This window comes from Psammomys obesus, unplaced genomic scaffold, assembly GCF_907164565.1.
Source record: "Psammomys obesus unplaced genomic scaffold, mPsaObe1.curated_primary_1811, whole genome shotgun sequence".
Taxonomy (NCBI): Eukaryota; Metazoa; Chordata; class Mammalia; order Rodentia; family Muridae; genus Psammomys; species Psammomys obesus.
In genome coordinates, this window is record NW_026596134.1 from 21,002,163 (window position 1) to 21,029,866 (window position 27,704).

The following is a 27,704-nucleotide window of genomic DNA, read 5'->3' on the forward strand; positions in this document are numbered from 1 at the left end:
TGTCTCTTCCAATGTCTTCCTGTCACTGCCTCATCTCTCTTTAGCTGCACAAAAGCTCAAGAACAATAACCTCTACCTGTGGACAATACCTGTGGACTGGAAAAAGTTTCTGTTTTCATCATTTGCCCAAGATACCTCAAAATCAATGCCAGATATCATTCTCATTGTTGTGATTGATACTGTTTAATGTTTAATAATGTACTTATGTACATTTAAATATAAAAGTGCACCATAAATGTAAATAAATATTTAGAGTATGAGGGCTGTTCTATCAAAAATAATATGAAATTTGATGATAACAGCAGTACATGGTTTCTAGCATGTAACTGTTTTATTTTAGATGCACATCCTTTGGGAAGTCTTGATTTGTTGCCTCATTTTAACGTCAAGTTCATATAGGCTTAAATTAAATCTTTGCACATCTCTAGTCAGTGTTGTACAAAGGCTAATTAATTAAATCTCAGAATACCCTGGGGGGAAGAGGCAGTATTACTTCTGCTCTCCTTATATGGGAAATCTGAGACACAAAGAGGTTAAGTGGATTGTCTAAGGTCAAAAAGTCAGTCAATAGCAGACAGAGCCAGCAAACAGGCTAGAGAATTCTGTGACCCAGCTCTCCTCCCCAGTGACAGAAATAACTCCAAAGAGACATTCCATGTACTTCTGCATGCATCTGTCTAGTCATCCTTTTATCCATTTACCCTTTATACTCATCTTCACAAAGTCTTTCAGTGCAAATTTCCATTCCATTTGAAAATGAAGTTAGCTAGGCAGAGGAAGAGGTAAAGAGAATTGATGCTACTCACCCAAATTATATAACGAGTACTTTCAGAGAAAATATTCTCACAGTTTGCAAATAAGTTATTCAATAATATATGCATACACTCTATGCATAGGTGTCTAATAATGAAACCAGGACACCCCCATTAACCACCCTTTCACATCCCAGCAGTCAACATGTCTATGTGAGGGCTTTTACATGAAAGCCAGCTGATAACGAAGCTATCAGAAAGAAAACTAAAAGCTAACTAACTACTTTATAATGGTTTGTACAAATGAAAATGCCTGGCATGCTATAAAAACTTAGACTTCAAAAGGCAATGGAATACAATAAAATATTATTAACATAAAATTGAAAGAAACACAAAAGTTTTCTCAGGCACGTGAGACTCAGACATGCATCTAGTTCGCTATTTTAAAAGTGAGGCAATCTTTAATGTTAAAGGGACTTTATGAGCTGTTGATTACTAATCGAAATTATTTGCTTTTTAGGGTTATTCTTAATTTATTTTTAATTAGACCACATAGGTTGAAAGCAGGGCATGCAGTTAAGATTCAGTAAGGATTTTCCATGTCTAACCGTCCGAAGAATAAACAGGCATCCTTCATCTCTTCATTAATATATTATATAATATCTCCAATTACTCCTCATATGTGACTTAGTCAAATCCGTGCAACATGCAAGAGGTTCTCTTAGGCACTGAGACAAGAGTTCAATTATTCTGTCTCAGAAAAGAACAGAACCTGTAGCTTTCTTGGAGATAAGAGAATTTTCTTCATGGGAAAACAATTGTGTATCTAGTAAGCAAAAGAAACCACACAGAAAATTCTGCCAGGATGAAAACTGCTGCCCTTTTTGATTCAGGGAGTGGTTGCTACTGTCAGCAAATCCGAATTTACTGTTTGGATTTTCACAAGAGTTTTCCTTTATCAACTCATTGTCTTAACAACTTTCACTTCGTTGCATAACGAAGGCACAAAGGGTATCACACTTCCTGAGTGTGAAACAAGTTTGTTTAGTTTTAGTTTCCTGCAGCAACTGGAAAGTAATTAAGCTCACCTAAAAACTTTGCCTCTGATGGTTTGAATTTAGAGGCAAGATCTGTTTTTTTCTCAGCCTTTGTGTTGTTTAAAAACAAATGTTAACACATACTGCTTCCTTTGTAACATTTGTTTTAAGCAGTTTAATTTACAAGAGTTGATCTAAGACTTTTTGTTTTGTTTTGTTGGTTAATCAAGCTATAGACAGTATAGCCAATCAGCCTCAAGACATAAGTTTAACAAGTTCATTTGAAAATTCTTTAGAAAGCTTTGGTGAGAGGTAATTTAAAACAAATTGACAAATAATGTCATGCAGTGATTAAATTGCCATAATTCATCTTTTTTTTTCTTTTTCTTTTCTGTTCTTTTTTTTTTTAAGACTTTCCTGGAATTCCTTGTTTGTGGCTGCCATGCTGACAGCAAGCTAGATGTTAGTCCCTTTAACTGTGTTTTAATGGCGATGTATTATTGCATGATTTATCAACATATGGCAGGTGGAAGCTGACACAAATTATAATGAAAATTAAAACAGTCATTTATGCAGCAGGCGATTATCATTTAAGGAACATTTATTTGCAGGCTTTAAAAATGAGGGTTTAGAGTCAGATGATTTTAGAATGAAAGTTTTAACGACCGTTACCTTTTTCCTGCAGCCACTCCTCTACAGGCCGGTTATATTTGAAGGGGATTTTCTGTTTTACCATTTGGAGGCGTTCATTATCAGTGTTGCCTTTAAAGTTTAAAAAACAGCTTAAAGAACAATCTGAAAAGTCAATAGGTCATTAAAAAAACATACTAGGTGTTCAGTTTGTTTTATGAAGATTTTTAGAGATAGATATAAATTTATCTTTAGTAAGGTGGAGTTGAAGTCACTCTGTCTTTGGATGACAGGTTGGAGGTCAGATTGGTCTCAACTATGCAGTGCTCCATCATGTTTCGGTCACGTGATTTAGGATATAGCTCAGTAAGCGGTTGAGCTATTTGCAGAAATCTCTTTTCCTTTTTACTCTGTCTCCTCCTTCTTCCATCTACCACTGACTTGTTCCCAGTGGTACTGATCACATTTTTGAATATTTCTCCTACCACACCAATTTCACAATGCCAAAAGAACGTTCATATGTTCATTCATTCAGATGCTACTACTGTTTCTCTGATAGGTTCCCTTAAGGAGCATGGGGTATACACTTGCTGCTACTCTCTAGCATCTGCCCGTGTGCTGTAATCTAGAAAAAGGTGCCAAAGAAGATGGCTGTTATCCAAGGGAGACTGGCAAAGAAACAGTGCTAGGATTTTGTTACTTTTTGTTTGTTTGTTTGTTTTGTTTGTTTGGTTGGTGGATGGTTTGGGTTTCTGAGATAAGGCTCTGACTGTAGTTCAGATTTGCCTTATCTTGTGGTAATATTTCAGCCCTCAGAGCTTGGGCTAAAGGCAGATTTCTTACTCCAAAAGAACACCTTGGTAGTACAGTACCTATGTGAAACTGGCAGAGTAGTACAATTGGCACTGTGGATCTCTATCTTTTTGTTGTTTTTGTTACACACCTTAAATAGATGGGGTCCATAAAGAACATAACTAGAGGCAAAGGAAGTTATACTGTTATCTAGCATCTCCAGGCTTTTGAGCGTTTACATTTTATTATTGCTAGAACATGCTGACTCAAGTGTTCATTCTCTTCCCTCTCTTCCCCACGCCCTCTCCCTAGTCTATGAAAGGACCTTTCTGAACAAGCATCCATTCACAAATCCTGTTAAGGATATTTCTTTTGAGCACGAAATATCAAATTAGCTTCTGGCTCAAACGTTTTCTTTGCCTCTTCTTCCTTTTGTAACTGTTATTACAACTCCTGAGGAGTTTCTCTAATTAGTAGAGACTTGGAGTGTGGTAGTATGGAGTTACCCCCCTAATGAATATGCTTCAAATAACAAAATAATGAAGGCATGCTTTGGGAACTGTTCTAGCTCATCAGCCAACCTCACATTGATTTAGTAAAATCCGCTACACTGTAATTCATCATGTTTGATTCAGAGCCCTGTATTAAAACTCAGGGAACTCCATTCCAAATTACTAATATTTTAAAAGGGAAATAAAAATCTTAATGCAGGTGTTTCAGGAGCAAATTAGAGAGAGGTCTTGAAGCTAGAGTGAATATTAGGCTCTAGCAGAGCATCCAACAGGCCAAGCAAACAGAAGTGAGCCACAACATTCTAATCACAGAGCCACTGAAATGCAGTAATTACCACTGGCTCAGAGGATGTCACAAGTGATAATTAGGACCTGCTTGGTGGGTTTGGTGGGGGAAGGTAGAAGAATGAGATAGAAAGTGGGTAGCAATCTGGGGGAGGGGAGGAGGATGGTGGTTCCCCATAGGCTTCTCTGATGAAAACATTCTTCTAAAACTCTGAGTCATCCTTACTGTCCTGACACGTCAATAAACAAACAACAGCTATGATATGTTTCCAGCCCACATTTCAGATCTCTAGCTGCCTACCTAAATCATAACATGCCAACATATCAAAGGGCATTTGTAACTCATTGGAGGCTTTTTTGTCCAGTACCTCAAGGCCTTGGGTTGTTGCCTAGGACTACCAACCAAACAAAAACCTATTGCAGAATAATGTGAATACAGGGAACTGAATGATAAACAGTTCTGGATTCTCATGTATAATTTAGAGGTTTTTTTTTCTCAAATTATAGCAGCATAAAGGGTAGGAGACAATAAGCAAAGAGGAAAAAAAAACACAAGAAACAAACATCATTTGTTGCTATCTTAACATGGGCCCTATTGAATTGAAGGACCTGGGTTTACCTAGTCCGTACAGCTCCAAGACTGTTATCCTTGAAGAATCGGTGTACTCTGTATTATATTAATCCAAAGGAAATTTGGCAATTCACAATTTTGTTTTTCATAGAAATGGAATACATTTCTAAAAAGAACCCATATGCCTGAACTTTAATTCTATCCAGGAGGTGGCACATAAGGTATGGACTGCCACAACACATGGCATGCCACATTGAGGAACGGCAATTAAATTGTGCTGGATTCACCTTCGATACATTTTTTCTGCTTTGGGTTTTCTGTATTTATTATCGTTGTTGGCAGCATCACAAATACAACGATGATTTTTGTTTTCCTCCATTGAATGAATTAATAAAGCCAGAAGGAAATATAAAAATGGGAAATCTTATATACAGGGAAAATGCAGAAATAACTAAAAGTCCAAATTGTCAGTGTCGTTTAGACACCAAGTTGATTAATTTACAGTCTATATTGATATGCTTCCTCTAAATATACACGGTTCTTAGCCCTCTCAAAGTGCCCAGAATCCATGTTTCATCTGCTTTTAAGTATAAGCAGTTAGGGAATCATTTATAGATATAGTATAGGGTAGGAAGAGAGGAAGCTTTTGGGTAACCAGTGAAGAAGAGCACAGCTGGAATCAACCTCTGACCTTCCTGAAAACATAAAGACAGACTCCATTCTTCTCCACCTCAGCTTTAAAGACATTTAGAATCATGGTTTAAGTCTTGCACGCCAGACTGATACCGTCCGGCCCCAAGGATGGTGATCTAGCATGTGTTAAAAGTCATGAGAGATGGAAGGCCATTTAAACAACCACCTTGGTTTAAGTCACCACATTAACATTTTTCTTAGTCTCTTTTCATGTTCTTGTTGGCTTTTATTTTAATTTATCTGAAACACTTGTAAACTCTATTTTAGAAACATCTGCAAGTGAATGAGTTTCTTTGACCTGAACCCCATTCCATAGATCGACGGAAGGGCAGATATTCTTTATATAAAAATTTATACAAACCACTTTAAACTCATATACACTCTTATTAAATACACAATGACATTAAGTAATACATTTCATATAACAGCTAGTATGGATACCTAAAAAGTATAATTAATTACTCAATAAAAATAATGCTATACTCAGGATAGAATGGCCTTATGAACAGTAAGTCATAATTTCCTTCAAATAAAGCATAGGCATTACTGATTTGACAGAAACATCAGTTATTATTACCACATGGAGAAACCCATAAATTGAATACAGAGGTCTTAAAATAAGTACTTAAGTTAATTATATGAATCTGACATCTACATGGAATGGAATTTTTATAAAAAGAAATAGCCATGCTTTAGTCTACTTGAAACAGAATGTGTACATGTTTATTCTCTGCCACTCTTGACAAGCTATTGAGACTCTCATACAATTGGTTTTCTGCAGTCTACTGTTAACAACTAGTTCTACTTCTGAAGACCTGTACAATATGCACTGTGAAATTGTAACATTGTGGAGAGCAGAGAACTCTGAGTAAAATCACTAAAGCCCAACTGATTCATACACATAGCACTGATCATCATGGAGAACTACCTCACAGTCCACAGTTTCTACTTTGGGCTTAACCGTTTGAGGACTAAAATATTAAAGTAATGGAAAGAGAGTAAGATGAGATGAGCAAAGCAAATTGACCCTTCAATTGGTCTGTACCTTACATCAGCATCTTTAAGATGAAGACTTGAAATTTGCTAATCACCCCCAAAAAGTAACAACAGCCTTCAACTGGAGAACTGAATGAATATAATAAGTAGAAAATTCTTGCATAGAACTGAAAGCCACATCTCTAATGTCATGGTCAAAACATGGGCTACTTTCTTAGGAGTTATGTTATTTTTTTAAAAAAGCTCTAATCAATATTGTGTAGAAGCTTAGTCTGTGGAATATGAGTTGTAAATTTACTATTTATAATCTGTATGACTTTGGGGAAATCACTCAGCATTAGATTCTCCATTTCCCAGTTCACTCTAGGAATTAATGCTGAGTTATATGGGGTAGAATACATACAAATGATAGATAAAAAGAACATTGAATGTGTTTGTGAGAATAATACTAATATAATTTGACTCCCCTCTGGTCCAAAGGAAGCACACTGGTTCCCGGGTTCGTGCCCATGTTGTTCAAACCTTATCAGTTGTCATTTAAAGATGACTGTACCGCCTTTGTACTCAGAGGTTATCACTCAAAGAATGACAGATCATAAAACAAGTAAAACATTCTAAATATCCCTCTGAATCTCCAGTTGTTGCTGTTTATATGTCTGTACTTTCTAAAATATATTCAGCGAACTCCATTTCCAAAGCAAAGTGGGTTTCTAAAACCGTGGAAAGTAAAAGAGCAATTCAGGCACTGACAAATGTGATTTCTTGGTCCAGCCACAGGTAATGATGATATAGTGCCACTGAGTTGAGGAAGAGTTGCTTAAAGGTTCTGGCAATTTGCACTAGGCTGGCAGAAAATGCTTTTCTGCAAGCAGACTATTAATACCATCTGAAGTGTTGTCAAGCATGTGGCCACGCTAACAGGAGTAACTGTAACAACATTCATCTGGATGAAATTAATGCCAGAGGTATTTTTGCATTTTGTTTTGAGTTCCAGAATGGGGAAAGAAAAGTTTTCTTTATTGCTCTGTCAACATTAAAAAAAAATGAGAGTATGAGTGTAATGAATAGTTGGAGACTGAGGACTATGGACTAGGGCTGGTGGCAAAAGAAAATCAATGCAGGAAACTCAAGTGCTGGGGCAGTTCACAGGTTCTTGCCATACCTCTGTCCTCAAGGAACACTTTGTGAGTTTCAAAGAAAATATATAACACTGAAGAAAAGGCACCAGGAACTCTGTGAGTATGGCTCTGGTCACAATCTTGGAGCATTCCCAAAACAGCTTTCTTAGGAGTTAGATAGGAAAGGGTACTGCCCAAAGGGCATCTAGAATGTTCAGTCACTTGTAAGGGATGGATGGACCTCAACAAAGAGCTAATGTGTTATATTTATAAAGTGTTTTTGAACCAAAGAGCTCAGAATGCAATTACAAACACCATCTCATTAATCCTCACAACACACCTTCAGGCTGCAGGAAACGGAACTATTTGTGTATTGTGAACCTTGATCCTTCCGTGTGCCAAGACAAAGAAATTAATCTCCTCAAACAGAAAACTGATCAGCTGGAAGAAATGAACTTAAAGACCCAAAGCCCACGGGCATTATTAAGTGAGGAGTTTCTGTACATTCACATAAGCCTGGGAGAGCTACCTTCCCTGAAGAACAAGATAGATAGCAGTGTGGTCACCATGCAGACCTTGGCGTGACTGACAGAGCTCACTTCTACAGATGGCAGGCTACTTTCTCCCTTACAAAAGAAGTTGAGCAGTTCAGGCAAAGGTGGTATTCTATATCTAGCTCTCCAAGTGGCCCTGTCCCTATTTCTTGTTGCCTGAAAACACACCTTTAATGCACATACATTAACACTGAATTATTCTTTCAAATCCTGAAAATAAATGAATATTGGAACATTATGATGCTTAGGATAATCTGATGCAATAAATAAGAGATACGTCTATCACTTCCTGTCCTTCCTCCACTCTTAATTCTCAACCTTAAGCTTATGTCTTCTAAAGTTTCTTCCTACTTGATGAATTCATCAAGACTATTCTGAATCTCTGTTGGATTAGTAAAGTGAGGTTCATATGATTGCAACACCTTTATTCTCATTCACAGTTGAAGGGAATGTTTTGAAGGAATTTGATTGGAGGTGTTTTTCAGTATTGTCAGGCTCTATAGCATTAACTTCTTGTATAGAAGCCAATCACAAAACTGACGGGCTATAAAGCAACGAATTGTAAGCTGGCTGTAATATTTGCTTTCCTCTGTCTTCCCTTGTGTGACTATTTTGAAGGAGACTCTCTAAATTTGTATCTCTCCGTTTTAGAAAACTTACATTTCACCATGTCCTTAAAATTCAGTTTCTTTATGTGTAAAATGCTGTTGTGGTAACTTCAACATGGACCTGTTTTGAGAATTTACTGAGGGGTGTTAGGGGAAGCAATTAGCAAAAGTGTGCACCAGACAGATCCTAGTTATAGAGCCTCATTGTTGTTCACAACAAGTACCAGAGTCTTTACTATTGAACTGAAAAAAGATGAATTCAATGAATATTACTTCCCTGCATAATTTTTAGTGCAGAACATTTCAACATTTGCTTATCAAAATAAACCTTTATCATGCACCCTTCAGCCATTTGACATATTACCCATCAAGATTCCAACCTCAGCTCCTTCACATTTATGCCACCCTCCCTGTTGCAGAAACCACACCATGATCCTCAACTTATTTATCCTCATGATACATCACTCCTGTGTGTCCACCCTCTACCTGGGCCTCCTGTCTCTCTTTTGTCTTCTTGGCTTCTTTGCTATCTACCTTCCTTTTCCCACTGCTGAGCAGAGGGCACAACATCCAATGCTTTTGATATGAGTGCTAGAATATTTCACTTACAAATTCTGTTTATGCAAACATGCATATGTAGTGTTCCCTCAGCACTAAGAGGACAGATGGGAGTACTGGGAGACCAGTTTTACTGGGTACCATATAGTAAAGTTTTGATCCTCAGGAAAAGAACATCATGCTGGGGCTGGAAAGATGGTTCAACAGTGAAGTAAGTCTTTTCATCTTGCAAACAACCTGAGTGTAGAACCCAGAATGCATAGCAAGATCCTTACAATGAATGGCCTATATAACTCAAGCTCCAGGAGATCTGATATCTTCTCTAGCCTCCATAGGTACCTTGTTCATGTGTATAACCACATGTGGATGTACACACATACAAATGAAAAGAAAAATAAAATAATATAAATTTTAAAAATAATGTCCTACAAATGTCTCTCTCTGTAAAATAAAAATGTATGTCATACTCATACTTCTGTTTAGATATAAAGGAATTGAAAGGGTTAGACTAACTTTGTAACCTGTATGTCTTCTAAAGCCTATAGTTTTGAGTTTTAGGTTCAGGTTAAGCTAAAGCCTCTTAGTACCTTTCCTGAGTATGGAAAAATGTGACCCTATCTATGAGGACAGATAGAAAAAAAGGCAAGCAAGTAATGACCTTCACTCAGCAAAAAGAAAAACTCCTGTCTTTGAGATAGCATTTCTTAGCAACAAACCTAGACTTCTTCTGAGTAGCTTTTGACCTCCAGCCAAAAGTCTGTAGCCCCTAATCTTCAAGGATGAGCTAACCACCCCCACCTTCAATTGCAGCTGCATCCACACTTGGCAGGACTGGCCAAGCTTGAGCACCTAAGACTAACCAATTATCTTACTTTATAGCTTCCTCATCCAATCCTAGATTGCCAAGACAGCAACTTCAAATCTCCCGCAATTTTTCTTTTAAAAACCTAAAGGCCTTTGTCTCCCGGTGCCACTCTTTGGTGACCGGCAGGGGTGACCCCATTGCGCAATGGTTAATAAACCTCTTGCTTTTGCAATGAGTCTTGGTCTGGGGGAGTTTCTGGGAAGGGCGCGATCTTGAACTCCTGAGCTGTGAGACCCCAGGTCTTACAGAATCACTGGATCTTCTAGGCAGAAATATTTTAGAGTATATTGCTCGACTTTCTGCTGCTCTAATGAAATACCTGAGGATATTAATTCAAAAGTCGAAAAAGAATATTTTGGCTCACCATGTTAAAGGTTGTAACCTAAGGTCAGAGGATTCCATTTGCTTTGGAGTTCTGGAGAGACAACAAGAGAATGTGGTGGAGCAAAACTGTTCCACGGTACTAGCCAGGAAACAAAAGGAGAGCACCTAGAGACGCCAGTTACAGTCCCCTCAAGTGAGCCTTCAGTGATCTCAGGATGTTTCATGGGATTATCAAGGTCCTATTCGTCAGATGTTTGTGTTAATTCCAGAGTGCATGGAGTCCGATTCACTCCATGAAAGGTCCTTACTAGACCTTTCAGAGTTCCAGGCTCAGTATGGAGGTCTTGATTCACTTGGAGGTGAAATTAGAGGATTGAGTTTCATTTTCCACAAGTGAATATCTAATTTTCTCAACACCATTAGTTGAAGATGCTTTTTTGTTTTTGTTGTTTCTAAAAATTAGGTGGCTATAATTGCATGGACTTGTATGTGGGTTCTTTATTCTACTCTATTGATATGCATACCTGTTTTTGTGCCAGTACCATGTTGTTTTTACCACTATGATTCTACAGTATAACTTCAGATCAAATATGCTCATTTCTACAGCACTGTTATTTTTTTTTCTCAATATTGATCTGGCTAAAACACACACACACAAGAAAAAAAAAACTTAATGGTTTCCCTGCCTCTAATGGGAACATTTTGATGACCAAATGTTTAACATGTAGGACATTCAGGACATACAAGATCTAGACTCTAGTGCAAACCTGCCTTATTGTCCATGCCTAAGAGTGAATAAAGATACTGCTCTATTTATGATGAAGTTATATTACAATAAGCACATTATAAGTAATAAAAGTAGGTGAAAGTTTAAATATATTTAATGAAGCTAAGCTATATACTCCAGAAATTTTTTTATTCCCCCACATTATGATACATCTAAGTTGGAACTACCACTGGATGCCTCAAGCTACCATCAAGACAGAGTATCTTACTACACATTTATCATTTCTAAAAGACTACATTTCAAAGCATGTTTGCTATTGAATGTGTATTGCTTTCACACCATCATAAACATGAACAATGAGTTGAACTACTGTTAAGTCTAGGCCAGCTCCATATTCCCCCTAGAATCTAATTGTCACTGTTTCACTTCATATGTTACCCACCTATGACCTGGTTAGGGTACTGGTGTGCAACCACTATTCAATATTTGCTTTATTATCAACTGAAACCAAAGTCAGTTGAATCTCCTCCCATTTTAGTCAATCATGCATTCATTCAATGCACGTTTTGAACTTCAAAGCTGGACTTTAATTGCATTCCAGTAAATTTATTCTCTTTTTGTTTCATAGCAGCCTTCAAACCTGATAAGAAAATGTTTACTTCTGGGTTTCTTTGGGGTTTTGTAGAAGCTTTGTATCTTAGCTTTGTATCATCAGTAAAATTTAATAAGCCTATCCTTTTTACATTTATTTAGTCACTGAAAATTTTTTGCAAAGTGGGAAGATTGTGGTATGGCTTTATTATGTCTACAAGCTTATTGCAATTTGTCTCTCATGGGTCTTGCTTCTCTTTTTTTAATTAATTTATTTTTATTAATTATAAGTTTATTCACTTTGTGTCCCAGCTGTAGGCCCATTCTCATTCTCTCCCAATCTTTCTCTCATCTCCTCCCATAACCTTCCCCAAGTCTGCTGATAGGGGAGATCCTCCTCCCCTTCCCTCTGACCGTAGACTATCAGGTCTCATCAGGACTGGCTGCACTGTTTCCTCTGTGGTCTGGTAAGGCTGCTTCCCCATCAGGGGGAGGTGATCAAAGAGCCAGCCACTGATTTCCTGTCAGAGATAGTCCCTGTTCCCATTACTAGGGCACCCACATGGAGACTGAGCTGCCATGGGCTACATCTGTGCAGAGGTTCTAGGTTATCTCCCTGAATGGTACTTGGTTGGAGTATCAGTCTCAGAAAAGATCCCTTTGCCCAGAATTTTTTATTTTTGAGACAGGGTTTCTTCTGTGTAGCCTTGGCTGTCCTGAACCACTTTGTAGACCAGGGTGGCTTCTAACTCAGTGCTCTACCCTCCACTACCTCCCTGAGTGCTGAAATTACAGGCATGCCCCGCCACACATGGCTAAGGTAAGATTTCTTATTTCTGTTGTTGGCATTTTTCTCTACAATCTGAAGAAATCTACCAATGACAATAAAATTTTGTATGTAGGCAGTAGAATGCTCATATTACCATTGTGGTTCTTCTTTGGACAGTTCTGACCAACCTTGTAATAATCACAAAGTAGTCTGGCAGTCTTGGAAATTTACAGAAGTTTACAGAAATTGTGTTGCTTGTTATTTGAGAGAAGACAACAGTAGTTGTAAGACTGCAGAGTCTTCAAAGACTACCTGTGAGATATAATTTCCCTAATTTGTGGTTTCTCACATTTCTGCATCATTGGAATTTGGAACCTAGGAAACTGGCCTAGAAGAGCATCAGGGTACATATTTTGAATACCACCTCTCCTCACAGAGGTATTAATTAAAGAACAGTATACATGCCTTCAAAGACTTCAAAGAGTTATACAGTTGACAGCCACCTATCACTTAATGTAAGAGTGAAAGGTCAAAAGTGTACTAATGTGGGCCAAGAATCAAAACGTCTCAGTGAAGAAGTCACCGCAGGGAAGGCAGTAACTTCGTACATCTTGAATTCATACAATGCCTCGTTAACTCTGCTTGGCAGATTAATTCGAATTGATTTGTTTGTGAGATTGCAGCATGGCCTCAAGTCTGGCTACACACAGAATCATTGTAAACAACAATGAATTTAAGTCAGAGAAATAGCTCTAGAATGCTTGGGTTCATCTGAAGATTGTTTTCAAAATACAACTGTCTTTTTAAAAAGAGAAGAAGATGAAAGGAAAGACAAGAGAGACTGTAAACTATACAATAATAATAACAAATTTAATAAGTGGTGCTGATGGTACTGATTTATTACAAGTACTCCAAAATGCAGATGAAGTATTTGAAATGATCCAGAGATAAAATGTTGAAATAGCCACTTAATCTTTTAAAAAGCAACTAATTCAATTTGAGTAAAAATGATCAAATACACTAAAAAAAATGATGAAAAAAAAAAAAGAAAAAGTAAAGAAGGTTGCTGGGGGGGAGGGGTTGTTCTGATGTCTTACTTTGATTCTGGTTTCTGGCCCTCAAGATCTGGTTACTCTCTGATACACCTATCCTTGTTGGGTAAACCTGCCTAAGACATTATTTCTGGTTGATTTATTCATTGATGAAACGGCCTATACCTGGGCAGGGCGGTATGAGCTAGGGTTCCTGGGCATTGGGTTCGGGAGAGTCAGGGAAGACAGGCAGACAGGAGGTGTGAGTGAGAAGGAGCCACACGGGCTGGGAGGAAGGACTCCGAAGACTGTGTAGATGGAAAAAACACCAAGATAAAAAATACAAGCAAGTATATTGGGATATGGATAGAAGGTAGATCAGATGAGGATGATTACAGCAGATGAGATTGGATGTGGGTTGGGAGATGGAGGGTGAGGTTATTGCGATAGCGTAGGTAGAAATATCTGCTCAGCCCAAGGTAAATAAGGCAACTCTAAAATCTAACAGGTGTCTGTGTCATATTTTTTGTGATAGTGGGTTAAATAATACCACTGTAATAATTATAGGGCTAATAATAAATATCATTATATAGCCCAACACTCATTTTTTTTTATTTAGTAAAACAGAAGGTTTATGCTATAGTATGAGAAGCAAAGATTCACTTCAAAACACTACTTCCTAATAACAAGAAAAAATAGAGGTAGGGAATTGGCTCGGATAGTAAAGTATGTATGCCAGCCTAAGCACCTGAACCAAATTCTCATATTTCATAATAGCAGAGACAGAGAGAGACAGGGAGAGAGAGAGAGAATTTCTCAGCAAAGTTGCTAATTTCTAACGTCAGTTACAGACCAGAATGGAGGATTGAGATGAGGAATTTTAGGAGGAAACATGATTAGAACAACCACAGCCCTTCTCTCCCAGTTTGTCCAATTAAAAAGCATCTAACTGCTCAAGCCAGTGTCTGTACACTGAGACTTTTGCAACAGCACTGTGTCAGTCCTCCCGCTAGCAGCTGAGTCTGTCTTTCTTCTTTGGGTTCTAGGTTGCCTGTTAGACTCCTCTGCTTCTGTCTCATTAGCAGTGGTGATGTGAGGTGAGGACTGAAAGTACTTGGGCATGTGTGCTCACCCCTGCTTCTGCCACAACCTGTGATGCGGAAATGAAGAAAGTTGGTCTAGGTTCTTCCTCTGCCAGAAGAGAGAGCCAGCCACTCAAAGAGCTCACTCAAGTCAATATTCTCCACTGAGCCCTCACCAGTGACTGACAAAACCATCAAGACTGTGACCCTGACCTTAGCCTGAAGCTCTAGTGGAGGAAGACAGACAACTGTGCTTTTCTTCAGCAATTCTAACTATGCCCTTCTTCCACTTGAAAAAATGATATGTTTAAGCGGACAAGTGGAAGTCAGTGCCTGAAAGCTGATTTCCAAATAAATGGCACAATATTCATTATTCCTATTAGAAAATAGATCCTTCCCCTGGCGTAGAAAAGGGTAGCGATAATACATACCACGAACTCTGAGGATCTTCTCTATTTCAAAGAAGGTAGATCTATTTCCTTGGCTCAGATGTTTATTAAAAAGTTAAAAAAAATATGAAATAAAATAAAATAAAAAGAAGTATGTTCTTGTGCATGTGCACAGAACAGTAGCAACCTGGGCCAAAGTCCCCTTCCCAACAGGTTTATCTGTCTCACAGCTTCACTTATATACGTCGTAAAATGTATGTCCTGGTTTTCACTAACTTTTAATATGGCCACAGGTGTGCTGGGGGAAAACATGCTCATTTCCTTTAATCAGCCAAACTGTAAATAAATACATTTTTATTTACCAGTTAGTTTCCTAAATTCTTTGGATCAATGGGAAACTGAGGCTGTGGGTTTGAGTCTTATGTGCCTTATGAGTCACAGAAATATGAAACAATAAATAACATACAGAAAACCCAAAATGGAATTCGGGGAATCTCTGAAGGACTGTCTACTTGATTCAGAGAACACAAAACTCTCTTACACGAAAATTACCATCAAGGTCCTACCGCAAGTAGCTAAGGTGCTACCTTTGTAGTTAAAAGGTTGGGAATCCAGAGCCATGGATGACGACTTGAATTGGAAGCACAGACATGGGTCTTTGCTATATAACTTTAGCAATGTACTTCTTTCTGAGGAATGACTCTCCAAATCCAGGAACAGATACAATAACTCAGACCCTCCTGGGAGAAGAAAAAGGTGAGGCTGCAGCTGGAAAATGGCAGGAAAATCAAGAAGAACTGATATTTTTCCATTCCAAAAGGAGGGGAAAACAACATGTTTTTAACCTCTTTTCATCATTATTTGAATAACGAGTGGGCACTCTAGTAAAAAGATTTCCTGGAATCGTGATTCCCACCGATGGCTGTGAGTTGTTACTAATAGTTTCACAATGACTGTTCATACAAGACCACATACTCTTTGAACAAACATGGCTTTTACTCTCATTCTTCAGCCTAACTTTCCCAAACCAATCTTAAACAATTTATGTTACATGAGGATATAAATAGTTGCTCATCTGGAATTGCCTGTTCCTATTTAGAGTAACACAAGATTCACTTCAACCTTCTTTATCAACATACAATAAAACAAAACAAAACAAAACACCAAAACCAACCAACGAAAACCAAAATCAACCAAGCAAAACCTTTTAAGGAAAAGCTGGCGGGGGAGGGGGGACAGTTCCATCTTTCAACCTAGGATGTTAAAACGCAGTCTTAAACATCAGTGTTTTAAGGTTCATAGTTTAGCAAAAATCAGCCTCTATACGTGTATTACCCCAGGAATTTAGAGCCAGTACTAGAATGACATTACTTTAGCATATGAATGATGGGGAGGCTCCAGAGGAAAGCATCAACATGATCAAAATCTGAAGACTGAAGTGTTAAAGAAAGAGTAAGAGCAACTAATATTGCTCCAGTGTTCTGAATGACACCTTGAGGTACACATACTTGTCCACCATTAGAAATACATTATGACTTGTGTCATGACATGAGGATCATTCCCTGTTGTGGGTGTGATGCTTATAATAACTTTTTTTTACGTTAGACATTTTTAATAAACAATTTTAGGAAAGTAACTGACGATAAATTGGAAATTTACACGTTTAAAATGTTTATCTGAGTCACAATGTCTACTAAATTACTTGTAGGTGTGCATGTTGTCTTTATTTTAAAAAGCATTTTATCTTTTTTTTTAAATGTGTGTTTGTGAGTGTACAGGGTGGGGAAGGTGCACATGAGTACAGAGATTTGCAGAGGCCAGAAGACGATACCAGATTCTCCGAATCTGGACTTACAGGCAGTTGTGAACAACCAGATATAGGTGGTGGGAACAAAACTCAGGTCCTCTGTTGGAGCAGAACATGTTTTTCACCACTGGCTCATCTCTCTGGCCTTCATGTTTTCTTATAAAGCATATAGACATATTACATAGTGTTGTAAAATATTTTTATCCATCCACTTCTTAAATCTGCAACATGACACCAATTACTGAGAGATCTTAAGTATTAAAGAATATGCATAGTATTGACAGTCCCTGACACCTCAGGAGATAGGTGTCTGGAATCCAACAAACTATTAAATTATATAACTTAAAAGGTTTAATGATCAATAAGCACCTTAAACATTTGAAACCTATGAATTTCAGACAAATCAGTAGAATATTAATACCCTGCCCTCTCTTAGCCATTGCAATAATAAATATATGGTATTAAATTTTGGCAATCTAAGAAACATATCTAAAATTATTTCAAAACAAACTCACTTTTGTATATTTTCTACAAGCTCTGCACTTCCTAAATAGTTATAAGAAATAAATAATCATGGTTTAAAGAAATAATTCAGAATAATTTCAACTGATATTTCTAACCAAATAGACTTTGAAAAAAAATTAAAGTCTAAGAAATCAGACAGATCTATTCTCTTGGCAGAAAAAAAAAGACATATTATCTATAACATTTCAAATTAGACTGATCAAAATTAGTCTATACTGTACAGAAATTTCTAAACCTACTAGGAAAATGTACCAGGTGACCTAGTATTTTTACCATCCTAATTACTAGGTTCCTTTGAATTTCACTCTTACAGAGACCGGCTTTTATCTTTGCAGTAATGATCCAAGACATTAAAATCAGGCTTTTGAGTGACTCAATTTTGCCTTCTTGGGTTCACACAGTATTTATTGATGTTTCATGCTGTCTTGTCAGAGAGCATTTACAACATTAGTAAGGTTAGGGTATAATTAGGGGAAAATGTGACAGGTGAAGAGAAAGCATTCAGTTTTCTTGGTTTCAGGATTTGATTTTTGATTTTTCAAGGATGATGGCTTATTTTATTTTTATTGAAATCCTGGTGAGGGTTTAGTCTGAACAAGATTTGAAATATCTCATCTAACCTAAGGATGCTGTCTAAAGCCTGATGAATGCAACTCAGAAAGGAGAAACTAGACAGTAAATAATGAAGAAACATGATTCAGCCCTTAGATATATTTTGGCTTGTATGCTGACTAGAAACTGCTGCAGTCACTGTCTATTGCCAAAAGGATTAGAGAGAAAGCTGTGCTTGGAACAAGTGATGAGAATAGCTTTTATTCAGTTACTGAGAATGGGAGCAAACTAAAGTTTCTTAGGAAGGTTTGGGATCTGGCTTGGGCAGGACTCCTGGTAAGAGTGTTGCTGAAGCACTTTGCTTGGTTCAGATGACTTATTTCAAGAACAACTCTAATAAGCGTATTTCAAAATTCCCTTTATGGACGTTCTCGAGCTCAAAATTCTCAGAGGTCAGAAAGAGTCACAAAATGAAGCAAATCTGTTAAATTTCATTGTTCTGCTTCCTCTAGGGAAGCCCATGGCTCCTTGAGAATCACATATCTCATTCTGTAAGTGCCTTTATATATACCAGCCACCATAATCACTCAGAAACTTCAGGGGAAAAGGTAGTCATTCATTTTTAACATCTAAACATATTAAAGTTCTATTTCAGGTTGAATTTTACGTTATAGAAACTGTCAACAGTTTTGCACAGGTAAAAAGAATTAAATAGATACCTGTAAAGTTTGGCTGTCAAGGTTTTAGATGTGCTTTTATTTTACCTTACCATTATGTTGGATGTATATATGTTTTCTAACTCTCCTAGATGTATGATTCATCTTTTTCCTTCATTTTCTCATTTGGTATAGGTACGCTGGGAGAATCCATGATTTTGCAGTAATAGAAAATCACCTAATTGTTGTAAAATTATTTTTATAAAATAAATTTTGTTTCAGGAAAAAAAAAAACACCTTTCCATTACATTTTTAAGTGATTGATAACAAAATACTTGCTGTTTTCCTATTGCTTTCAAATATAGTTAATTATTCAGGGGCTTATAAAGGAAACTCTACCAGAATGAATAACATGGTTACTTACAGGTACACAGAGAGCTCATAAGCAGTTTAACACTTATAGGACATTTACTATATTTGGCTAATAAAAGAGAATTTGAAATTATCTCCATGTTGTTTGAGTTACAGGAAGCAAACTCAGTTGATATGTTTTCTATTTTGACATTTGAAACTTTAATTTTTGATTGGTGATTTTATTAAAGTTTCTAGGGGGTTACTGAACTACAAAGGAGTCCTGCCTTGTACATGAAATTCAGTGTGTGTCTTGGTTTGAATTTTTAGAGTTAAAATGTTTATTGTATATGCTTAAGATGTCCAACATGTTCAGATATCTTGATAAGCATGTAACTAATGCGGTTATTATACAGTCAAGTGAAGTAACATAGCCACTGTCTCATACAATCGTCTTTCTTTTCTTTTCATTTTTTCTACAAGATCACCTACTGTTTTGGGAAATTGTGAATGCACACAATGCTATAATGATGGTCTTTTTGTTGTACGTTAGACTTCTGTGTTTACTCATACTTCATAACTACTTTGTTGTAAGGCAAGGAAAACAGTGTATGATCTCATTATATGCAGAATCTACAAAAAGAAAAGCAAATGCATAGAAACAAGGAATAAAATGATATTTACAAGATACAAGAGGAAACAGAAAGATGAAGATCAAACTGAAATTTTAAAAGTTTATTTTGAACACTTAAGTAAAATTCATAGCCTGTGGGTTTTTTTTTTTTTTTTTTTTTTTTTTTTTGTATTGTTCCCTTGATAATAGTGAACTAGAGTCTAAAATCTCAGAGACTTCATGGCAGGGAGTAGGCTGAACCTTTTGTAAAGATAGTCAGACCTCATGACTCAAACAAAAGTCACTAGCATCATGACATACAACTGATCCAAGAAATGAAGGGAAAAGAAGTAGATGGAAGAAAAGACAGATGTTTGTTGTGACTGTGATCCTTCATGGTGAAGGATCAGGTAGAGCTGTCTAGGTCACTGAGAAAAAGCCCACGATTTCAATGAAAGGATTTTCAAGTTCTCAAGGGAGAGGGAACAAAGCATGCTGGGATCACTCACACAGCGTATACCCACACAGTAATAGAACTAGATAATGTCCCCCATGTTGTCATCAGCTCTCGCTCCAAGCAAGGTATGGCATAACATACATGAACTCAGAATTGAATCTGTGCCTTTGATATTAAGGATTAGAGAGAGCATATGTCTTTTGTTTGTTTGGTTTTATTTATGGCTATTTACTGTGTCTAATGTCTTCAAATTCATGTAACGGGATTCCCTGTCCAATTCTGGTGTCTTTCCATTCCTTTGTCCTGAATTAACTCCATTAGCATTTCTATGTTTCTCTGTGTTAGCAGAACTATGTATTGTGTCCGGAGACTTAACTCATCCATTGGACAATTTCTTGGCCCCTCAGTTTTAAAACTAAACAAAAGATGAGTCAGAACAAGGATAACTGTAGCCTTCAAAATATACATGCTCTCTTTCTGAGGTCCCTCAACCAAACATGACCATGTATAGCTTGTTCATGTGAAATCATACCATGTTTTATTGGAAACCTGCTACTCACATTCCTACATGTATTATATGTGATAGTTTTACAATACAAGTACAGGGTTGAATGATGCCAGAAAAGACCTTGTGTAATCTATTTTGTCACTGTACGTACATAGTATTTATAAACCTAATATATGAATAAATTTTTTACAGTTAAGTATAGGGATTCAATGTCTATAACATTACTATGTGGCCGTTTAGAGAAAAAGTCTTCAGATGACTGATGGAAATAAAATTATCCTGGTGTCCATAGGTATATTCAAATGAAGGTTGCTCCCATCAAAAGTAGCTGCATAACACTGGTGTGTCCTATTTGATATCTCTCAGACTGCTTTTTCCTTGCTCTAAATGTTAATAATCAAGCCTCTTTCTAGATGTTATAAGGAGTATTTCAGGCTCAATAATGGGTCATTGTTACCATCAGTGAAATACCATACTATTTCACTGAAGACCTTTACTGAAGGATAGATTGGGCTGATAGACCCTTTACTCTTTCCAGAACATTTTATTTTCAGTAATTTAGAGGTATTTGCAATGAAGTTCTCACCACTGAAATCTAAGAAAACCATGTTGCCACAATGTGATTAAAATGGATACAAACCTATTTAAATTAGTTGTGGAGTGGTGGCAGTTTTACAATGGGCAAAAGTGTTCTCCCAGCAAATCTGTAATAATGGGATTGCTGAGTATTCTGCATACACTACAATGGTAAGACACAGATATAAATTTGCATGTGAATTTACATTTGTCAAGCAGAAAGCTTAGCTCTATATAATTCTATCTCAAGTTCTTCAGCAGTCATGCTTGGGTTTTTTTGCCTGATTTTTGTTTGCTGTTTTTAAGTATGAGTAAACACATTTGCCTATTTCATTTACCCTGTGCTTGACCTCATTAGTGTTTCTTTGTGACTGAGCATACCAGCACATTCCTAATTGCTCCCAAGGACTAAATTCATCCAACAGAAAGCATTGGGATTTGGGGAAAACAAGTCTGTGGAACTCCAAAATTTGCACTTTTGAAAAAGTGTCTGTAGCAAATGTGTTCAACCTCCCTGACTCACAGCTTACTTCTTTGTAAAAGGAGGATATTAATACTGCTCCCCTGGAAAGAGTGGAAACATTTCATCGAGTGAAGTCATATACAATAACTATGTTTAGTATCAAAAAATGATGACAAAATCTGAATTCCAAAATCTTCAGATTGTATACATATCATATATGTGGGGAGTTTGGGACTCTAATCTTATCTCTAAAGAGAATTTTATTGTGTACCCATCGCCTAGCGCAGATTCACGTTACATGTAGAATAAATATTTGTTAAACGGTGGGTGAATGCAAAACTGTAAGGATGCCTCTGTATAAATCCATTCTACTGATGAGGGTGGAGAAATGAATAGCAATATCTAGATAAAAAAGGGCTGTTATAGGGTTATAATATTTAAAACATTAGTATAAACTTTAATAACTCATTGCGAACTCATTTATAGTATTTGATATAACTTTTTAATGTTTGATTTGTAGTGAATTGCCAAAACATGAATCTTGTATGTCTAATCCTGAAATCTTCTTGTGCAGTGCTGTGTAAGTCCCACTGGAATTTGATAAACCCTATTAACCAGGCTGACACAAAGTATTACAGGCTTATGGAAAGCTATGTAAGAAAGAAATGCAGCATGCAACAGCATGCAATAAATATTACTGGAAATGCAATCAAATCTATATTAATTTCATGTATTGAAGATTATAAATGCTTCCTTGTCTTTGCATCCACCCTTCCCTTCTAACCCTCTCCCTGCCTCCCCTCATACACACCCTTTAGCCTTCTTGGGTATTGATCAGGATTTTAGAAGACTGTATCTCTTTGCAATGAGCTGCAATATGATTATAATCGATTGAATGATTCAAAGCATAGGCTACCACTAATTAATCTTTCTACTTCACAGACGTATAAATGATATAATAAACACATACATGTATATATATATATATATATATATATATATATATATATATATATATATATATTTATAATGCCTTTATAGAAGAAATTTTATGTTATTTTTAGACTTTAAATAATTAGAGATACTTCCTGTACTTTGCTCAAAGTTTGGCTATGAGTCTGAACATCTGCCTCAATACCTTGATAGGTAGACTCTTTCAGAGGCTCTTTGTGGAAGATTTCTGTGCTCTTCCCTGTCTTCTCCTTCTTCTGATGTCTATCCTGTTTGCGCTTCTGAATGAGAATTAGGCATCTTCCCTAAGGTCCTCCCTATTGTTTAGTTTCTTTAGGACTATAGATTTTATCTTATATATAATTATATAATTTTATCTTATATTAAATAGCTAATATACACCTATAAGTGAGTATATACCATGTGTATCTCTCTGCTTCTGGGATACCTCACTCGAGGTGATCTTTTCTAGTTCCCTCCTTTTGCCTGCAAATTTCATTATTTCCTTGTTTTTAATTGCTGAATAGTTTTCCATTGTGTAAATGTACCACAATTTCTGTATCTATTCTTGAGTTGAGGGACATCTGAGTTGTTTCCAGATTCTGGCTATTAGGAATAAAGCTGCTAAGAACTTAGCTAAGCAAATGTCCTTGTTGTGTGATTGAGAATTTTTGAATATATGCCCAAGAGTGGTATAGCTGGATCTTGAGGTAGCAGAGATTTTTTTTTAATATTAATTTCAGGTTATTTACTTTGTATCCCAGCTGTAGCTCCCTCTCTTATTCCCTCCCAATCCCACTCTCCCTCCCTCATCTCCTCCCTGCCCCTCTCCAAGTCCACTATTAGGGGAGGTCCTCCTCCCCTTCCATCTGACCCTAGCTTATCAGTTATCTTCAGGACTGGCTGCCATGTCCTCCTCTGTGGCCTAGCAAGGCTGTTCCTCCCTCGGCGGGGGTGGGGTGGGGGGAGGTAAAGGAGCCAGTCGTTGAGTTCATGTCAGAAATAGTTCCTGTTCCCCTTACTAGGAAAACCCCACTTGGTTACTGAGCTAACATGGGCTACATCTGAGCAGGGGTTCTAGGTTATATCCACACATGGTCCTTGGTTGGAGAAACAGTCTCATAGAGGATTCCTGTGCCCTGATATATTTTGTCCTTGTGGAGCTCTTTTCCTCTCTAGGTCATACTGACTCTTCCTTCTTTCATATGATTCTCTGCACTCTGCCCAAGGTTTGGTTATGAGTCTCCACATCTGCTTTGATACACTTGTTCTTTCTTATGGAAGAAGGGGGAGATAGAAAGACCTGGAAGATACAGGAGCTCTACAAGAAGACCAATAGCCAAAAAACAAAACAAACAAACAAAAAAAGAAAAACAAAAAAAAAAAACAAAAACAAAACAAAACACCAAAACTGGGCTCAGAGGGTTTTGCAGAGGTTGATGAATCAACCAAGGACCATGCATAGAGAGGACCTAGACCCCTGCTCACATAGATGTAGCCCATGGGCAGCTCAGTCTCCATGTGAGCTCCTAGTAAGGAGAGTAGGGGCTGTCTCTGACATAGGCTCAGTGGCCAGCTCTTTGATCACCTTCCCCTTGCAAGGTGTCCCAACAAAGCCACAGAAAAAGAGGATCTAGATGGTCCTGATGAGACCTGATAGGCTAGTGTCAGACAGTAGGGGGACAGTAGGAGGACTTCCTTCCCTATCAGTGGACTGGGGAGAGGCATGGGGGGATGAGGGAGGGAGGGTTATACAGAGAGGAGATGAGAGAAGAGGCTACAGCCAGGATACAAAGTGAATAAATTGTAATAAATAACAACAACTAAGAAAAAAATTAAAAGAAAAAAAATAACTCTAGAGCCTTTGACAAAATTTAAACACGAGTGAATACATTTGAAAACCTTTCCTATAAATAAATTTAAGCTCTCATGGTAGTGTTATAAAACATGGAATTTAGCTACCTCTCAGCTACCTAAACCAGGACAGGCAAATCATATCAGATAGTTGGGGTAGTAGCCTGAGATAATCATGCTTAAATATTAATACTAAACCATACATGCCAAAACGTTTATTTACTACTAAACCATAGCTTCTATGACATAATAGGATCCCCTCCAACCGACGACAACCATTACAACTAGACTTCGAGCCATGCACTATTTGGTGATTGTTCTAATTGGGAAGACTATCATAGAGATTACGATGTTTGCATTTGTAGGGTTGCTTCAGATGGAGCAAGATGCTATTAATATTTTACAGTCATATGATTTCAAACAAGTATTATCATCCTATAAAATGTGATCCTCCTAGGTTTCCAATCTTTAAAGCACTATTCCCAAGATGTGCCTTACTAAAATATATGCATGCTAAATAGAAATGAAGAAATCTTAGAGTTACCAAGACGGCTCAATCGGTTCAGTGAGCAAAGGCATTTGCTGACAAGCTTGACAACCTGAGTTAAATCTCTTGGACCCCACGTAAGGGAAGGGGAAAACCAACAACTGTAAAACTGTAAGTTCTCTTCTGACTTATACACACACACAAAACACAAAACATACACTATAATAACATTTTTTTAAAAAGAAATAATTCCCCTGTTCCTCCAACCAAGGAACATGTATAGATATAACCTAGAACCCCTGCTTGGATGTAGCCCATGTTAGCTCAGTATCCAAGTGGGTTTTCCTAGTAAGGGGAACAGGAACTATTTCTGACATGAACTCAATGACTAGCTCCTTTACTCCCCCAATCCGGGGGGAGGAACAGCCTTGCTAGGCCACAGAGGAGGATATGGCAGCCAGTCCTGAAGATACCTGATAAGCTAGAGTCAGATGGAAGAGGAGGAGGATCTCCCCTATCAGTGGACTTGGAAAGAGGCAGGCAGGAGTTGAGGGAGGGAGGGTGGGATTGAGAGGGAATGAGGGAGGGGGCTATGGCTGGGATACAAAGTAAATAACCTGTGACTAATATAAAAAAATAAAAATTAATAAAAAAAGAAATAATTTCCTTTATATTTCTCATCAAATAATTTTCAGAAGTAATCCTTAAATCTGTATTATTTACACCATCAAACTAATAGACTATAGTCTAAATTAGAACTTTAAAAGATTATGTTTTTTAATTTGCAAAATTCTACATTTTCTTCTAAATCCCATGGCAGTTTACAAAGAATAAGGAATAACATAAGCTGGATTGAGTTGTAAATCCTATGATATTCAAAAGGTGTGTGCAGCAAAATTATTCTTTTTATGAACAGCCTATAGAATAAAAGCACAACCTGTTCACAAATAATTTGTGTATAAATAATGTCTATAGTTACTGTAATTGCCACCATATTATCTGATATAAATCTTCATTATTATAACAAGCTCCATAGTGTGTGTTATTTAACTCCTTTATAAATAACCTTGAGTTATGTGGTTATGTTCTAGCTTAATGTCTTGGGGCAAATTCCCATATGCCAAATATTCATGTATTCCTTGACCCTTGCTCCAAAGTGCTTTAGCAAACATATAATGTCCTTCTTTATATATAAATTATATATACAATATAGTTATGAAAATATATCACAATGTAATATATATACATATATATATAAAGAGTGTTTTTACCTTGTAGGTGGTTGTACTTAATTTTTACATTAACAGATGTCTGTAGTTTCCGTTGAAATGATTATCATTGACTAAGGGACGTTTACAGGGAAAGAAAGGCTCTAGGCATGAGAGCAATAATTGCATTTAACTTGCAAGATGTATGGCTATTTATCTTGTGACTTGGAATTCACTGAAAAGAAAGGTTTGTCTAATGAGACAAAAAAAAAGAAAGAAAACTATATGAAGCATCCCTTATCTACTTCCCATCCCTCAAGTAAGACCGTTAAGCAATAAAACAGACCTCCATTTAATAAAGCTCTTCTTGCCTGCTTAGATATGGAAATAGGAGGCAAAATGGGATCATAAAAGGTAAAAATCTTCCAAAGCCAAAAAAAAAAATCACTTGTGACACTGATAAAGTTAAATGTCCTGGCATCCAGAGAAGTGCCAATTTCTAGACTAGGCATTAATTGGAAATTTAACTTCATAAAATAATTCCAAGGATTACTTTTGCAGAAAAAAAATACAATTTGAAGATTTCCGTCAAGGCCAGAATTTCTGAATATGCAATAAAATCCGAGGCATTCCAGCTACCAGGTCCTGGGTTGTGTACTGGCATTCTCAAACCCAAACCAAACCCAACGTTTCTAGGGATTTTTCTAATTCCTGAACTAGTAACACCCCCCCCCCCGACAACTTTCAGGGTGTTTCAAGGTGGGTGCTTTGTTTTATCTGTGAAGTGGGGGATGTAGAGTTGATGACAGGGATTATATTTCTCTCACTCTGGTGTGGGGATGGGGATCATCAACCCCATTTTGCTTCCATGAAACAAAGCCGTCTCTACAGGACCTTTTTTTTTTTTATATAATTATAGATTTCTGAAAGAAGAATAAACAAGAAAGATGTGAACTTGTTTTTTCTTTTTTCCCAATTCTCTACCTTTCCAAGTAAACTTCAGTGCAAAAGATCTCAAACTAGCAAACAAAATTATACTGACCTACGTCCAATCAGTGAGAAATAAAATTGATGTGACAGCTGCAAGTAAAATTATCTTTCATGAGTGCTTAACTGAAGTTAAAGAACATTGAGGTAGACCATTAATCTCAATCCACAATCTTGATTTTACTGATAAAATAACTTTTTTTTTTTTTTTTTGGTCAGGTCTGTTGATGGATTTGCTCCATAATCATGCTGTCGGAGTATACAAATATAGCTTAATAAAGGGTATACTGTCACTTCTATTTAAGAAACACATCTGTAGCAGCACTCCTTTTGAAATGTCCTATATTAAATGTCAGCCTGAACCATCATTTGTTTTTAATGAGAGGACATGCACACACATGGACCTGAGGCACAGAGAAATTTCTCAACAATGGAAATTTATCCATGGTTGTCAGGCAGGAGTGAGGTGGCAAGAGGTTCTTTTTTCATAGTCAAATAGTCAGAATCTAAAACTTTTTCCTTTAATCACCACCTTCACTAGCCTCTGTAGCAACTCCCTGAGTCAGTTTGAGTTATTGTTCCTCTAATTTAATAATATTACATATTTTCAGAAGATACACAGAGGCTAATGTTTATTATTCTATTAGTGAGACAATGGAGATAGCGAGACAGTGGAGACTTTAGATTGTAGAAAACAGCAAAAGGAAATAAGATATGTTATATGCTGGCCTTGTACTATTTGGTAGATGCTAAAAAGGTGTAAGAATTGGATGAAAAAATATATTCAAAGTATTTAGTACACAGAGCATAATAATTTCACAACAA

The 27,704-nt window shown here is 36.9% G+C and overlaps 1 protein-coding gene across 4 annotated transcripts in view; it reads right to left on the reverse strand.

Annotated features, from left to right (window-relative positions):
- Positions 1-27,704, reverse strand: part of Nrxn3 (neurexin 3) — a 1,537,891-nt gene that overhangs the window by 129,282 nt on the left and 1,380,905 nt on the right. For all 4 annotated transcript variants that reach the window (XM_055593211.1, XM_055593213.1, XM_055593214.1 and 1 more), the window contains one exon: positions 2,462-2,551. In XM_055593211.1, the coding sequence (XP_055449186.1) occupies positions 2,462-2,551 (90 nt within the window). The remainder of the gene's footprint in view (positions 1-2,461; positions 2,552-27,704) is intronic.